At 41.0% G+C, this 17,924-nt stretch overlaps 2 protein-coding genes across 2 annotated transcripts in view; one reads left to right on the forward strand and one right to left on the reverse strand.

The window, feature by feature from the left end:
• FAM227B (family with sequence similarity 227 member B) overlaps nt 1-11,135 on the forward strand; it is a 1,130,503-nt gene extending 1,119,368 nt beyond the window's left edge. Inside the window, exon 17 of the mRNA XM_077262735.1 lies at nt 11,019-11,135. Within this exon, the coding sequence (XP_077118850.1) occupies nt 11,019-11,135 (117 nt within the window). The remainder of the gene's footprint in view (nt 1-11,018) is intronic.
• Nucleotides 10,923-17,924, reverse strand: part of GALK2 (galactokinase 2) — a 477,779-nt gene continuing 470,777 nt past the window's right edge. Inside the window, exon 10 of the mRNA XM_077263708.1 lies at nt 10,923-11,632. Coding sequence (XP_077119823.1) covers nt 11,422-11,632 — 211 coding nt within the window. The 3' untranslated portion in view covers nt 10,923-11,421. The remainder of the gene's footprint in view (nt 11,633-17,924) is intronic.

Here is a 17,924-nt window from a genome sequence, read left to right on the forward strand (position 1 = left end):
TATACAGAAAGTCTACACACACGTTAAAATGCCAGGTTTTTGGCATATAAAAAAATCATACTAAGAAGAATCATTTCAGAACTTTTTCCACTAGCGTATCAAAAAAATCCCATTGTCACCTGGAAAAGTGGTATGATTTTTTTCTCACTTCTTATCAGTGTGCTGTCTGTATAAAATCCATTTTATTTAGTCAGCAGATATTAATCATTTACAGTTTCCTATGCTAGAAAATTTTAACGTATCCATTAAAAATCAGATGACATACTGATGGTCCGTATGGCATGCGATTTTTTTCTTACAGTCAGATTTCAGAGTGAAATCACAGTATGCTGCTTATTTTTTCTCATCAACACCAATAAGTGAACTCAATAGTAAACACCAACAAAGGGCAGTATCTACACATCTCACCAAAACTAACACCCGTAAAACTGGTTTAAATAATGTCAATTTTATTATTACCACATATATAACAATATCAGTAAAAACACAAAAAAGATAAAAATGGAAAAAGAGGAATCAAGTACAGGAAAAGACCGGCGGGTATGGCTTCAAAGTGGCATGATTTATATCCAATACATAACAGGGCCAAATAATCAATGTCACAAATCAATTTTAGACATTATAAATATTATATACAATTCATCAGCTCAAACTGCAGGCAGTGGTGATCAAGCACCACATAATAAATATAAAGTGCATCAGCATAGTATAATTAGTGTAACAACATTCAATAATATACATAACATGAAATAAGAGAGTGCAAGAGCACCGCTGCCCGCAGTACTGAAACGTATATCAAAAAATAAGGCCAATATGTAAAGTATGAAGAGTATTTACCTAATAAAAGCCAGGACACAGGAACCCACCACACCCGACGCGCGTTTCGCTATGGAAAGAGTTTTTCTCATACCTAATACAGCTAAGACAAAATAAGCAGATATGCACCGCCTCATTGAATAACATTGGTCCGAGTACAATCCCTTTTTTTTCCTTGCATTTCACTTTCCTGATTTATAATCTAGTGTGAGCAAACCCTTTATGTTACTCATAATCTGAACAATTCAATTGAATAATAAACAGAATTTTTTTCAGGTGGAAAAAATCAATAAAGGACTAACAATGTGGTTGCATAAATATGCACTCCCTTAAGCTAATGCTTTGTTGAAGTATCCTTTTATTCAGCCTTTTTGGGTAGGGGATAATAAGCCTGGCACATGTAACATTTTCAATTTTTGCCCACCTTTCCTTGCAACCGCACTCTAAATCTGTCAGATTGCATCTCCTGTGTACAGCCCTCTTCAGGTCAACACACAGATTTGTAGATTAATTCAAAGTGTGGGCTTAGGGTCCTTGTTGTGCTGAAAGGTGATATTCCTCTTCATCTTCAGCTTTTTAAAGGGACTCTGTCACCTGAATTTGGAGGGAACAAATTTCAGTCATACGGGCGGGGTTTTTGGGTGTTTGATTCACCCTTTCCTTACCTACTGGCTGCATGCTGGCTGCAATATTGGATTGAAGTTCATTCTGTCCTCCATAGTACACGCCTGCGTAAGGCAAGATTGCCTTGTGCAGGCATGTACTACGGAGGACAGAGAATGAACTTCAATCCAATATTGCAGCCAGCATGCAGCGAGGGTAAGGAAAGGGTGAATCAAACACCCCAAAACCCCGCCCCTATGGCTGAAAACTGTTCCCTCCAAATTCAGGTGACAGGTTCCCTTTAACAGGTGGCTGACGATTCTATTTGTAATTCCCTCTACTTTGACTAAAGCTTCAGCTCCAGCTGCCCCAAAGGACAGTGCTGCCTCCACAATGCTTCACTGTGCTTTTGGTATTCTTTTGGTGATGTACAGTGTTGGCATTTTGCCAAACATACCTTTTGTAATTATGGTCAAAAGAGTTCACTCTCTTCAGACCATAACACATTTTCCCATATACTTTTTGCAAACTTGATGTAGGTTTTGGCAAAACATAGCTGGGCTTGGATGTTTTTCTTTGTAAAAAAAAAAAGGCTTACATCTTGTCACCCATCCTTAGAAACCAAACATATGAAGTAAATGGATGATTGTTGTCACATGTAGTCCAGTTCTAAATAAAGCCACTATGTTCTATGGTATATCTAATGCTTTAAAATAATGTTTATGCCCTTTTCCTGACTGCTAACTGTCAACAGTGAGAACCCTTAGCTGTGTTTTAAGCAGTTTACAAACCATAGATTTTGCTGTAAAATGCAACTAAGAAAATATTAAGAAAATCCCACTAGAAAAGATAAACTATGTGGGGTTTAATCAGAATCACTTTAAATGATGGCAGCTGTGTGCTGAGTGCTATTTAACATGAGTTTAAATGTGATTTGTTAATACTGAACACAACCACATCCCTTTGTGCAACCACATTATTTTAGTTTTGTTATTTCTATTTTCTCCTTCAAAATGACTTCAGTTTTTCTTTCAACAATGTAACCGTGCTCTTGATATATTGCCATAGATAATATCGCTGTATTCTTCTTTCCCATCTGTTCTGTGATTTTTCCAGTAAATGCCTTAATTATTTTAAATATTCTGGACTGTGACATTTTCTCAATGGAGTTTGTAATAAATTGTTATGTATAATAAAAAAAAAAATGTCTTTGTGAAACTGCACATGAAACCTTTTCTTTTGGTTTAATATATGCATGCTGCACCAGCAAAACCTAAACAATAGTTCAAATATTGAATTAACTTTGCCCTCAGAAATTTGAACCACTCTCCCTCATTCTTGCAGATTTCCTCCAACATAATACCTTCTGGAGCAGAGTTGACACAAAATATCACGTGATAAATGGAAGTCTGCCTTTTTTTCTGCCTTAAATACACCGTGTGCACAATTATTAGGCCATTTGTATTTTTGATGATTAATTTTATTATTGAACAGCTACAGTGCTGTTGGTCATTCCAAAAGGTTAATAAACCTGAATATTTAAGAAAGCAAAAGTAAGTTTTGTCTTTCTTAAGAGAACAGCTACAGTGGGTGAAATAATTATTGAACAAAACATCAATTTTCTAAATAAGTATATTTCTAAAAGTGTTATTCACAGGCAATTCTCACCAAATGTCGGTAAGATCCCATCCAATCCACACAAGCAAAGAAATCAATCCATAGATGTCCATAATTTAAGTTAAGTGTAATAAGAAATGACACAGGGAAAATGTATTGAATACACTTACTAAAATGTATATAATACTGCATACAAAAACTTTAATTGGTGATGACAGCTTCAAGACCACTCCTGTATGGAGAAACTAGTTGTATGCATTGCTCAGGTTTGATCTTGGCCCATTCTTCCACACAAACACTCTTCCGTGCACTACTTCTATGAACTCTGAGCTTTAGTTCCTTCCATAAATTTTCTTAAAGCAAACCTGTCAGCTGGATTTTGCTAAGTAAACTACAGACACTGTCAGGTTGCCAATGTTATACTGCTTAAAATGATACCTTGGGTGAATAAATATGTCTTGTAGTTCTTGTGTAATCAGTGTTAAAATTTTTCAGTTAATGATCTGCTCGTTCTCTGGGGCGGGAGTGCAGGCACTCTTATCTTCCTGCCCTAAGCCAGAGAAACCAAGAAGAGACCTGCCAACAGGCCGCCCCAAAGCACAAACAGTGTGTGTCTATGATGAGGAACATGTTTGTGCTTCGTGGCGGGCCTGTGGGCAGGTCTTTCCTTGGTTCCTCTGGCCTAGTGCACCAAGATAAGACTCTGCCTACAGTCCCGCCCGAGAGTACGGACATCTCATTAGTGGAAAATTTCTAGCACTGATTACACAAGAACCAAAATACGGATTTCTTCACCCCAAGTATCATTTTAATCAGTATAATAGCAGCAACAAGACAAAGATTAAAAAAGCAGAAATGCCTCACAACAAGAGACATCATAAAATGAATCTAAATAATTAATTAGTATAAATATCTGAATATAACCAGGTATAACTAACTGCCAATGAATAAGAGTATTGCATCTGTGCACAATAAGACCCAAATACAGGAGGCAGTCCCCTAATGCTGACTGAGCAAAAAGAAACTTAACAGTGAAGGGGTGAAGAATGCAGCCAAAAAATGGGATATATGCAATAAGGCAAGGAAAGAATGGTGACTCCCCACCCTGGCGCACGTTTCAATGCGTTTCACTGGAAGAAGCCTGCGACAAAGACTACAAAGACTCTGGAAAAGCGCTGTGGCTACTCATCCCACCAAAAGAAATACGGCAAATTCTGCACTCCCAAATTCAAATGCCCCCCCTCCATTCTGAGCTCCATAGTGTGTCTAAACCACAACTGACGTCCACATGTTTGGCATTTCTGTAACGATGAGAGTGCACCTAATTTACAGCTGCATGTCTTCTAGAAGCATGAGTCGGGCATAAAGTACTGGATACTACAATGTATGAGCACTACAATAGCAGATTTGCAATTTTCACTCAGCAACATCCACGGCTACTGGTTTCTGGAAAACACCCATGGAGTCAAATCATTACTACACCTACACCTGTAGATATATTACCATGCTCCATCCCTCCCAAGTCTCACCGTGTGGCTAAGCAATAATGTAAAGCCACATATGGGATATTGCCATTTGTATGACAATTATTTGTGCCAATTTTTAGCCATTATCCCCTGTGAAAATTTAAACTCTGTGGCTAAAAACATTTTTGTGGTAAAAATGTAATTTTTTCTTCACTGTCAAATGGTATAAAATTCTGTGGCGCTCCAGGAGGCAAATAGCTCTCTGTCTCTCCCTCCCGAGTCTTGCAGTGTGGCTAAGCAGTACTGTACAGCCACAAATCAGGTTTTGCTACATTCAGCAGAAATTATGTGACAAATTTTTGTGCCATTTATACCCATTTCCCCTTGTGAAAATGTGCTTAATCTTGGGCTAAAACAAATTTTTTATAGTAAAAAAGTAATTGTCTTCAATGCCCAATGGTATAAAATTCCGTGAAACACTTGTTGTGTCAATGTGATCACTTCACCCCCCTTTGATAAATTCTAAAGAGGTGTAGTATATTAAATTGGGTCACTTATGGGGTAGTTTTGCTGTTCTGGCACCTCAAGGGCTCGTCCAGTGGATCTCAGCACCCTAAAACCATAACAGTAAAATCTGCATTAACCCCTTCCCGACCTGTGACGCCACGTAGGCATCATGAAAGTCGGTGCCAATCCAACCTGTGATGCCTATGTGGTGTCATGGAGGGATCGTGTCCCTGCAGATCGGGTGAAAGGGTTAACTCCAATTTCACCCGATATGCAGGGACAGGGGGAGTGGTACTTCAGCCCAGGGGGGGTGGCTTCACCCCCTCGTGGCTACGATCGCGCTGATTGGCTGTTGAAAGTGAAACAGCCAATCAGAGCGATTTGTAATATTTCACCTATGAAAATGGTGAAATATTACAATCCAGCCATGGCAGATGCTGCAATATCATCGGCCATGGCTGGAAACCCTGATCTGCCCACCCACCGCCACCGATCGCCTCCCCAGTCCTCCGTCCTGTGCTCCGCTCCCCTCCGTCCGCCTGTCCGCTCCCCCGTCCTCCTGTCCGCTCCCCCGTGCTCTGATCCCACCCCCGTGCTCCGATCCATCCCCCTCATACTTACCGAGCCTCCCGGTGTCCGTCCATCTGCTCCATGGGCGCCGCCATCTTCCAAAATCGCGGGCGCATGCGCAGTGCCGGTCGGCAGATTCGTTCTAGGAACATTTTGATCACTGTGATAGGTTTTATCACAGTGATTAAAATAAAAAAAAATAGTAAATGAACCCCCCCTTTATCACCCCCATAGGTAGGGACAATAATAAAAATAAAGAAAATATATTTACTTTTATTTTTACACTAGGGTTAGAACTAGGGTTAGGGTTAGGGCTAGGATTAGGGTTAGAATTAGGGTTGGGGTTAGAATTAGGGTATGTGCACACGCTGCGGATTTCGCTGCGGAACGGTAGAGTTTCCGCAGCTGCGGGTCCGCAGCGGTTTCCCATAAGTTTACAGTACAATGTAAACCTATGGGAAACGAAATCCGCAGTGCACATGCTGCAGAAAAAAATACGCAGAAAAGCAGCGGTTTATATTCCGCAGCATGTCAATTCTTTGTGCGGATTCCGCTGCGGGTTTCCACCAGCTCCAATAGAAAACTGCAGGTGTAAACCCGCAGCGGAAACTGCACTAGAAACCGCGATCAATCCACAGTAAAAACCGCAGCGGTTTTGCATTGCGGATTTATCAATTCCGCTGCGGAAAATTCCACAATGGAATCCGCAGCGTGGGCACATACCCTAATGCTATGTGCACACGGTGCGGATTTGGCTGCGGATCCGTGGCGGATTGGCCGCTGCGGATTCGTAGCAGTTTTCCATCAGGTTTACAGTACCATGTAAACCTATGGAAAACCAAATCCGCTGTGCCCATGGTGCGGAAAATAATGCGCGGAAACGCTGCATTGTATTTTCCGCAGCATGTCAATTCTTTGTGCGGATTCCGCAGCATTTTACACCTGTTCCTCAACAGGAATCCGCAGGTGAAATCCGCACAAAAAAATGCTGGAAATCCGCGGTAAATCCGCAGGTAAAACGCAGAGCATTTTACCTGCAGATTTTTCAAAAATGGTGCGGAAAAATCTCACACGAATCCGCAACGTGGGCACATAGCCTTAGGGTTAGGGTTGGAATTAGAGTTAGGGTTAGAATTAGGGCTAGGGTTGGAAATAGGGTTAAGACTAGGCTTGTGGTTAGGGTTAGGGGTGTGTTGGGGTTAGGGTTCTGGTTAGGGTTGGGATTAGGGATAGGATTAGGGTTGGGATTAGGGGTGTGTAGGGGTTAGGGTTGTGGTTAGGGGTGTGTTGGGGTTAGGCTTGTGATTAGGGTTATGGCTAGAGTTGGGATTAGGGTTAGGGGTGTGTTGGGGTTAGTGTTTGAGTTAGAATTGAGGGGTTTCCACTGTTTAGGCACATCAGGGATCTCCAAACGCAAAATGGCGCCACCATTGATTCCAGCCAATCTTGCGTTCAAAAAGTCAAATGGTGCTCCCTCCCTTCCGAGCCCTGACGTGCACCCAAACAGTGGTTTACCCCCACATATGGGGTACCAGCATACTCAGGACAAACTGGGCAACAACTATTGGGGTCCAATTTCTCCTGTTACCCTTGCGAAAATAAAAATTGCTTGCTAAAACATAATTTTTGAGAAAAGAAAAATGATTTTTTATTTTCATGGCTCTGCGTTATAAACTTCTGCGAAGCACTTGGGGGTTCAAAGTGCTCACCACACATCTGGATAAGTCTAATAGGACCTGGATAGGTCTAATTTCTCCTGTTACCCTTGTGAAAATAAAAAATTGCTTGCTGAAACATAATTTTTGTGGTCACCGCACATCTAGATTAGTTCTATGGGAGGTCTAGTTTCCAAAATGGGGTCACATGTGGGGGAGCTCCAATGTTTAGGTACACAGGGGCTCTCCAAACACGACATGGTGTCCGCTAACGATTGGAGCTAATTTTTCATTCAAAAGTCCAATGGCGCTCCTTCCCTTCCGAGCCTTGTCGTGTGCACAAACAGTGGTTTGTGACCACATATGAGATATCAGTGTACTCAGGAGAAATTGCCCAACACATTTTAGGATCCATTTTATCCTGTTGCCCATGTGAAAATGAAAAAATTGAGGCAAAAAAATTTTTTTTGTGAAAAAAAAGTACTTTTTCATTTTTACGGATCAATTTGTGAATCACCTGGGGGTTGAAAGTGCTCACTATGCATCTAGATAAGCTCCTTGGGGGGTCTAGTTTCCAAAATGGGGTCACTTGTGGGGGAGCTCCAAAGTTTAGGCACACAGGGGCTCTCCAAACGCGACATGGTGTCCGCTAAAGATTGGAGCCAATTTTTCATTCAAAAAGTCAAATGGCGCTCCTTCCCTTCCGAGCCCTGTTGTGCGCCCAAACAGTGATTCCCCCCCATATGGGTTATCGGCGTACTCAGGACATATTGTACAATAACTTTTGGGTTCCAGTTTCTCTTTTTACCCTTGGGAAAATAAAAAAAATGTTGCTAAAAGATCATTTTTGTGACTAAAAAGTTAAATGTAAATTTTTTCCTTCCATGTTGCTTCTGCTGCTGTGAAGCACCTGAAGGGTTAATAAACTTTTTGAATGTGGTTTTGAGCACCTTGAGGGGTGCAGTTTTTAGAATGGTGTCACTTTTGGGTATTTTCAGCCATATAGACCCTTCAAACTGACTTCAAATGTGAGGTGGTCCCTAAAAAAAATGGTTTTGTAAATTTCGTTGTAAAAATGAGAAATCGCTGGTCAAATTTTAACCCTTACAACTTCCTAGCAAAAAAAAATTTTGTTTCCAAAATTGTGCTGATGTAAAGTAGACATGTGGGTAATGTTATTTATTAACTATTTTGTGTCACATAACTCTCTCGTTTAACAGAATAAAAATTCAAAATTTGAAAATTGCAAAATTTTCACATTTTTCGCTAAATTTCCATTTTTTTCACAAATAAATGCAAAAATTATCGACCTAAATTTACCACTAACATGAAGCCCAATATGTCACGAAAAAAACAATCTCAGAACCGCTAGGATCCGCTGATCAGTTCCTGAGTTATTACCTCATAAAGGGACACTGGTCAGAATTGCAAAAAACGGCCAGGTCATTAAGGTCAAAATAGGCTGGGTCATGAAGGGGTTAAATTATGGCACTCATTCTCTTCTGAGTTTTGCATTGTGCCTCAAAAGTAGTTCTCGATTACATTTAGGATATTTGCGTACTCAGGAGAAAACACAACAAACTGAGAGTCCATTTTTTCTTATTAGCCATTGTAAAAATTAAAAATTTGGGGCTAAAACAACATTTTAGCAGTAAAAAATGTAATTATTCTTTCTTTACCACCCAATGGTATAAATTTCTGTGAGGTACATGTGGTGTCAACATGCTCACTGCACCGCTAGATGAATTAATTAACCGGTGTTGTCTGTAAAATGACATCATTTGTGGGGGGTTCTGCTGTTCTGACACCTCAGGGGCTCTGCCAATGTGACATGGCACCCTCAAATAATTTCAGCAAAATCTGAAAATCCAATATGGCGCTTCCTCCCTTCTGAGCTTTGCATTGTGCCTCAAAAGCAGTTTTCAACCATATATGGAGTTGCAATGTACTCAAGCAAAATTGCAAAACAAATTGTATGGTCCATTTTGCCCCTGTTAACCTTGTGAAAATAAGAAATTATGGGAAAGACCAACATTTTTCCGGGAATTTAGTTTTTTTTTTACATTTTCACAGGTCAACGTTATAAACTTCTGCGAAGCACCTGGAATTTCAACGTGCTCACTACACCTCTAGATAAATTCCTTGAGGAGTCTAGTTTCCAAAATGTAATTAACAGTTTGCCTAAAAGGCAGCAAATCCCTTAACCAAAGACCTAAAAATTAACTTTTATTATTAACTACTAAACGAACAAGACAAGACGATTAAAAATCGCAGAGTCAGTTTCACTTGGTGGACACTAGCATACTAATAATGAAGTAATCTTCCGTCCTGTATCTAGTGCTATTGGTCCTACCTATATACTCATATCATTTTTAGTGATGAGCGAATATACTCGTTACTCGAGAGTTCCCGAGCACGCTCGGGTGTCCTCCGAGTATTTGTAAGTGCTCGGAGATTTAGTTTTCCTTGCAGCAGCTGAATGATTTACATCTCTTAGACAGCTTGATTACATGTGGGGAATCCCTAGCAACCAGGCAACCCTCACATGTACTTAGCCTGGCTAATAGCTGTAAAAAATACTCGGAGGACACCCGAGCGTGCTCGGGAAATCTCGAGTAACGAGTATATTCGCTTATCACTAATCATTTTATTTAGGCATGTGGATCCAGGTGCGGCCACTATCTATATCCAACATCTATTGCCCCCATAAAGTTCACTGACGTGCTATTAAAAACTGCCCTAAGCCTCCCCAACATGTTTTACCAGTACCACTAGCGTCATCAGGGGATTGAGGCTAGTATAGCCCTAAAACACTAAAATAAAAAAAATTGGGGCTAAAGTAAAATTTTATGAAAAAAAATTAAATGTTCATTTTATTCTTCTACATTGCATTGATTCCAGTGAAGCATCTCAAGGTTTAATAAACTTCTTGAATGTGGTTTCGAGGACTTTGAGGGGTACAGTTTTTAGAATTGTGTCACTTTTGGGGTATTTTCTGCCATATAGGCCCTCATAGTTACTTCAAATGTGATGTATTCCCTAAATAAATGGTTTTGTACATTTTGTTTGAAAAATGAGAAATTGCTGATCAACTTTTAATCCTTCTGACATCCTAATAAAAAAAATGTTTAAAAAATGATGCAGATGTAAAGTAGACATGTAGGAAATGTTATTTAACTATTTTGCATGACATATCTCTTTGATTTAAGGGCATAAGAATTAAGTTTGAAAATTGCGACATTTTTGATATTTTACCAAAAAAAAGTAAGTCATATTGAACAAATTTTACCATTATCAAGAAGTACAATATATCACCAAAAAACATTCTCAGAATCAATGGGATCCCTTGAAGTGTTCCAGGGTTATTAACCCCTAAAGTGAATTATGAAATGTGGACTGGTCATGAAGATGAAAAACTGGCTTGGGGGAATTAAATGAGTTAAGAAATTACTGGAACTTCATTAAATGGAGGATGGCGAAATAATAGTTCAGTTGTTTCATTTTTTTGGTGGTGGACCAGTGCATGAACCCTGCTTCAAGAGTACCTGTTGTTCACTCTGAAGGGGAACAAACTAATAGATACCTACTTGAAATCCTCTGCTCTACTCGGTTACCGCACATATCTTTTCCTGTTGTGTCAGCAATGATGTCATTTTCTGTACAAATGAATCTTTACAGAACATGTCTTACGGTTTTTACAGTCTTGCACTTTATTACTTACAAGACTCATGCAGTATGTATCAATTTACTTAATAAACTTGTTCTTTTTTTCTCTTTTAAATAGCAAAAGATGCCGTTTTCCAGTAAACTTTTCAGAAAAAAGAATCTGACCATACAAAATGTTCTTGATGCTGACAACGAGAATGAACAAATCACTGATCAAACATTAGTAATGCTTTAATGTCTTTATGTTGAAGCCAACATTCATTATGTCATTTTTTCTTCTATTTTCAAACAATTAAAGAATTATTTTGAAATTAAATCTTTATTTTCAGTTTTATTACAGTGAGGTTTGCAAAATATGCTATTAATCTTATTAATCATGTCCATATACTAATCATCCATTTGCAGGTCATCACTGCATACTAAGCCATTATATTCTAAGACATTTATGAGCTTTGTAGCGTAACATCTACCACATCTATGCATTTCACTACATAACAGAAACGTACAACTTTTAAGACTGTTCATATGGTCTCGAGAATTACCATAGCTCCACTTCCAGGCTTTGTGGCAAACAGGCTCTGTTTCTGCATTGCCGATCGACGTCCATCAGTTTTGTAATACATATCTTGTACGTTGGTTAGGAACACATTCAGCTTGTCTGCAGGTACCATGGAAACAGTGCAACCTCCCCATCCAGCCCCAGTTAACCGAGATCCAATAGCACCAGATTTCCTAAGAGCAAATAATATTTGTTTTTAGTTTGCAAAAGCAAGACAGATATTTACACGGTGAACATGATAGCCTTTTGGCAGATACATCTGCATGTATATGATGAAGTTATTGAAATGAAAAGGGAAAATTTTTCCATAATGGACCGCACACATCTGTTATCTGATTCTAATCTAATACTTCTATGTCAAATTCAGTGAATATTTCTTTTTAAATTTTTGACCAAATAGTAGGGAGCATTTTTAAGAACATACCAATTAAAGAGGACCTTTCACTATTGATATTTTTATTTAAAATGAGTACCTCCTCCAATTCCTGCTGCTCCACTAATTTTGGGACAGTTGTTTTGATCCTATATGACTCCATTTTAAAGTTATGCCTTCCCGTCAATTAAGGTTAAAATGTTCCTTTCAACCAAATAGGCATGTATCACAGACCTTCTCTTCTCATTGAGTGACCAGTGTCAGGGGAGAAAAAACAAATGCCCATAGAGAAGTTTTGCGATTTATGCCCAGTTGGTGGGAAAATGACGCTTCTATTTCCGGGGGCATAACTTTGAAACAGAGACACAGAAGGAAAAGAAAAACTGTTCTAAAATCAGTAAAGTAGCATCAACTAGACAATGTGCTCAGTTTAAATAATGACTAAAAAAAATCTTTAAAATGGACAAAGACCATACCTGCCTGTGCATATACTTTGCTGCTGGAAGTTTCCTCAAGAAATATGAATTAATGATGTCACTTGTGAGATTTACACTATCTCTGAACTACAGCTCCCAGCAATCACTGGCAGATAGACCTAGAGTAATTGCCAAACCACATAGCGAGATTTCATAGTTGCCTAATCCTGAATTAGAACATCCGTTATATTGCATGACGCACAGTCTTAAATGTCAAAGTGAATCACTTTGGCATTATCAGACATCTAAAATAAAGTATTGCGTTTGAGGAGTTCCAGAAGACACAGGAGGCTGTCAATGTTCTCTCATAAAATAAATAAATACCACCTAATTATACTAACTATAATCTTGACTAAAAGGGAGAGTTTATAAAACCAGGCTGCACAGTCATTTATACTTACTGAGAAAAACAAATAAACAATTTTTAATATCACCTCCTTATGGTTTACAAAGCAGTCTAAGTAAGACTAAAATGAGTTAAATTTAAAGATGTTAAATAAAGCTAGCCAACTTTCTTAATTCACCTCTCCCACCTTCCACCAGTAAAGGGTCTGGCTGCTTAGCCCCCTTTGCGATAAGCTGCTAGGGCACAGTATACCTATAGAATAAGTAATGTAAATTGTACCACAATTCATGTGACTGGTGATCATTTAATATATTGTTGCATTAAGTTCTCCACTCATCACTTATTCTGAGTAGTGTGCAATTCTTCAAAACACTAACAGTAATGCATGAAAAATGCTAATCACTTTTTGTCAACTATGTGAGGTTTTTTGTTCAGTTCACCTCAACACTGCTTTAAAAGGGGTTTTAAGTTTTCGATGAATAATGTTTAATCCCTACATATGTGACAAGTTATGTAACTGTGCAAACTCAAAAAAATTTAGAGAAAACTTGAATCTTTTATTAATCAAGATCCAAAATGTCATTAAAATCTTTAGAGATCTAAATTATAATAATTTGATGAGAACAAAATTACAAAACCAAAATTATCAACCAAAGCTGAATTTCAGTCAGCCGTGAAGGGAATCTGTCAGTAGGATCAACCCTTCTAAGCCATCTACATGGGCATGCAGGTCCTAGGAAGCACAAAAAATAACACCTTGATATCTGTAATCCAACAGCTTATTCCCGAGAAACGCATGTTTCTCATATATGTAAAATAATATGGTCAGGACTATGGGCCAGACACTGATCTGCATAAGAATCTGCCTCCAGAGCTTATTTTAAATGAGGAATTGCCAGTATGATGTATACGCCATGTTCCAAATTATTATGCAAATTACATTTTTCTCTGATTTTCCTAAATGGTCGGTGCAAATGACAGTCAGTCTAATAAAAGTCATCACCCGTTAGAGTATACATCAAATTTTATTGAAGAAACCTATCAATGCTAACAGTATAATCTCCAAAATGAAGAAAAACTCAAAATGCACTGTTCCAAATTATTAGGCACAGTAGAATTTCTAAACATTTGATATGTTTTAACCCCTTCCCGACCTTTGACGAATACGCTGCGTCATGAAAGTCTGTGCCAATCCGACCTATGACGCAGCGTATGCGTCATGGAATGATCGCGTCCCTGCAGATCGGGTGAAGGGGTTAACTCCTATTTTACCCGATCTGCAGAGAAAGGGGGAGTGGTGCTTCAGCCCAGGGGGGTGGCTTCACCCCCCCGTGGCTACGATCGCTCTGATTGGCTGTTGAAAGTGAAACTGCCAATCAGAGCGATTTGTAATATTTCACCTAAAAAACTGGTGAAATATTACAATCCAGCCATGGCCGATGCTGCAATATCATCGGCCATGGCTGGAAATACTCAAGTGACCCCCCCCCCCCACCGATCGCCCCCCCAGTCCTCCGTTATGGGGTCCGGTCCCCTCCGTCCGCCTGCCGGCTCCCCTGTCCTCCTGTCCGCTCCCTCCTTGTTTGAATAAACCCCCCCTGTGCTCCAATCCACCCCCCCACCACCCCTTCATACTTACCGATCCTCCCGGTGTCCGTACGTCTCCTCGCTGGGCGCCGCCATCTTCCAATATGGCGGGCGCATGCTCAGTGCGCCCGCCGAATCTGCCAGCCGGCAGATTCCTTACAAGTACATTTTGATCGCTGTGGTAGGTTCTATCACAGCGATCAAAATAAAAAAAATAATAAATACCCCCCCCCCTTTATCACCCCCATAGGTAGGGAGAATAATAAAATAAAGAAAATATATATATTTTTTTTTTCGTTTTCCACTAGGGTTAGGGTTAGAACTAGGGTTAGGGTTACGGGTAGGGTTACGGGTAGGGTTAGGGTTAGGGGTAGGGTTATGGCATGTGCGGATTTGGCTGCGGATCCGCAGCGGATTGGCCGCAGATCCGCAGCGGATTGGCCGCAGATCCGCAGCGGATTTGGCTGCGGATCCGCAGCGGATTGGCCGCTGCGAATTCGTTGCAGTTTTCCATCAGGTTTACAGTACCATGTACACCTATGGAAAACCAAATCCACTGTGCCCATGGTGCGGAAAATTCCGTGCAGAAACGCTGCGTTGTATTTTCTGCAGCATGTCAATTCTTTGTGCGGATTCCGCAGCGTTTTACACCTGTTCCTCAATAGGAATCCGCAGGTGAAATCCGCACAAAAAAAACACTGTAAATCTGCTGTAAATCTGCAGGTAAAACGCAGTGCTTTTACCTGCAGATTTTTCAAAAATCGTGCGGAAAAATCTCACACGAATCCGCAACGTGGGCACATAGCCTTAGGGTTAGGGTTGGAATTAGAGTTAGGGTACCGTCTCACAGTGGCACTTTGATCGCTACGACGGTACGACCCGTGACGTTCCAGCGATATCCATACGGTATCGCTGTGTCTGACACGCAGCAGTGATCAGGGACCCTGCTGAGAATCGTACGTCATAGCAGATCGTTTGGAACTTTCTTTCGTCGCTGGATCTCCCGCTGTCATCGCTGGATCGTTGTGACAGCGATCCAGCGATGCGTTCGCTTGTAACCAGGGTAAACATCGGGTTACTAAGCGCAGGGCAGCGCTTAGTAACCCGATGTTTACCGTGGTTACCAGCGTAAAAGTAAAAAAAAAAAAACGTACATACTCACATTTCGGTGTCCTTCAGGTCCCTTGCCGTCTGCTTCCCGCTCTGACTGTCTGCCGGCCGGAAAGTGAGAGCACAGCACAGCAGTGACGTCACCGCTGCGCTCTGCTCTCACTGTACGGCGGAACTCAGTCAGAGCGGGAAGCAGACGGCAAGGGACCTGAAGGACACCGAAATGTGAGTATGTACGGTTTTTTTTTTTTTACTTTTACGCTGGTAACCACGGTAAACATGGGGTTACTAAGCGCTGCCCTGCGCTTAGTAACCCGATGTTTACCCTGGTTACCCGGGACCTTGGCATCGTTGGTCGCTGGAGAGCGGTCTGTGTGATAGCTCCCCAGCGACCACACGACTTTCCAACGATCACGGCCAGGTCGTATCGCTGGTCGTGATCGTTGGTAAATCGTTATGTGAGACGGTACCCTTAGGGTTGGAATTAGGGCTAGGGTTGGAAATAGGGTTAAGATTAGGCTTGTGGTTAGGGTTAAGGATAGGGTTAGGGTTGTGTTGGGGTTACAGTTGTGGGTAGGGTTGGGATTAGGGTTAGGATTAGGGTTAGGGTTGGATTTAGGGTTACGGGTGTGTTGGGGTTAGGGTTGTGGTTAGGGGTGTGTTGGGGTTAGGGTTGTGATTAGGGTTATGGCTACAGTTGGGATTAGGGTTAGGGGTGTGTTGGGGTTAGTGTTGAAGTTAGAATTGAGGGGTTTCCACTGTTTAGGCACATCAGGGGTCTCCAAACGCAACATGGCGCCACCATTGATTCCAGCCAATCTTGCGTTCAAAAAGTCAAATGGTGCACCCTCCCTTCCAAGCCCCGACGTGCGCCCAAACAGTGGTTTACTCCCACATATGGGATACCAGCGTACTCAGGACAAACTGGGCAACAACTATTGGGGTCCAATTTCTCCTGTTACCCTTGCAAAAATAAAAAATTACTTGCTAAAACATAATTTTTGAGGAAAGAACAATTATTTTTTATTTTCATGGCTCTACGTTATAAACTTATGTGAAGCACTTGGGGTTGAAAGTGCTCACCACACATCTAGATAAGATCCTTTTGGGGTCTAGTTTCCAAAATGGGGTCACTTGTGGGGTGTTTCTACTGTTTAGGCACATCAGGGGCTCTGCAAATGCAACGTGACGCTCGCAGACCATTCCATCAAAGTCTGCATTTCAAATGTCACTACTTCCCTTCCAAGCCCTGACGTGAGCCCAAACAGTGGTTTACCCCCACATATGGGGTACCAGCATACTCACAACAAACTGGGCAACAAATATTGGGGTCCAATTTCTCCTGCTACCCTTGTGAAAAAAAAATTGCTTGCTAAAACATCTTTTTTGAGGACAGAAAAATGATTTTTAATTTTCACGGCTCTGCGTTGTAAACTTCTGTGAAGCACTTGGGGGTTGAACGTGCTCACCACACATCTAGATAAGTTCTTTGGGGGGTCTAGTTTCCAAAACGGGGTCACTTAGGGGGGGTTTCTACTGTTTAGGCTCATCAGGGGCTCTGCAAATGCAACGTGACGCCCGCAGACCATTCCATCAAAGTCTGCATTTCAAATGTCACTACTTCCCTTCCGAGCCCTGACGTGCGCCCAAACAGTGGTTTACCCCCACATATGAGGTATCAGCGTACTCACAGCAAACTGGGCAACAAATATTGGGGTCCAATTTCTCCTGTTACCCTTGTGAAAATAAACAATTGCTTGCTAAAACATCTTTTTTGAGGACAGAAAAATGATTTTTTATTTTCACGGCTCTGCGTTGTAAACTTCTGTGAAGCACTTGGGGGTTGAACGTGCTCACCACACATCTAGATAAGTTCTTTGGGGGGTCTAGTTTCCAAAATGGGGTCACTTAGGGGGGGTTTCTACTGTTTAGGCACATCAGGGGCTCTGCAAATGCAACGTGACGCCCGCAGACCATTCCATCAAAGTCTGCATTCCAAATCGTCACTACTTCCCTTCCGAGCCCCGGCATGTGCCCAAACAGTGGTTTACCCCCACATATGGGGTATCAGCGTACTCAGGAGAAACTGGACAACAACATTTGGGGTCCAATTTCTCCTGTTACGCTTGGGAAAATAAAAAATTGTGGGTTAAAAAATCATTTTTGAGGAAAGAAAAATAATTTTTTATTTTCATGGCTCTGCGTTATAAACTTCTGTGAAGCACTTGGGGGTTCAAAGTGCTCACCACACATCTAGATTAGTTCCTTGGGAGGTCTAGTTTCCAAAATGGGGTCACTTGTGCGGGAGCTCCAATGTTTAGGCACACAGGGGCTCTCCAAACGCGACATGGTGTCCGCTAATGATTGAAGCTAATTTTCCATTCAAAAAGCCAAATGGCATGCCTTCCCTTCCGAGCCCTGCCGTGCGCCCAAACAGTGGTTTACCCCCACATATGGGGTATCATCGTACTCAGGACAAACTGGACAACAACATTTGGGGTCCAAATTCTCCTATTATCCTTGGGAAAATAAAAAACTCCGGGCTAAAAATCATTTTTGAGGAAAGAAAAATA

Source organism: Ranitomeya variabilis, chromosome 5 (genome assembly GCF_051348905.1).
Source record: "Ranitomeya variabilis isolate aRanVar5 chromosome 5, aRanVar5.hap1, whole genome shotgun sequence".
In the NCBI taxonomy this organism is placed as follows: Eukaryota; Metazoa; Chordata; class Amphibia; order Anura; family Dendrobatidae; genus Ranitomeya; species Ranitomeya variabilis.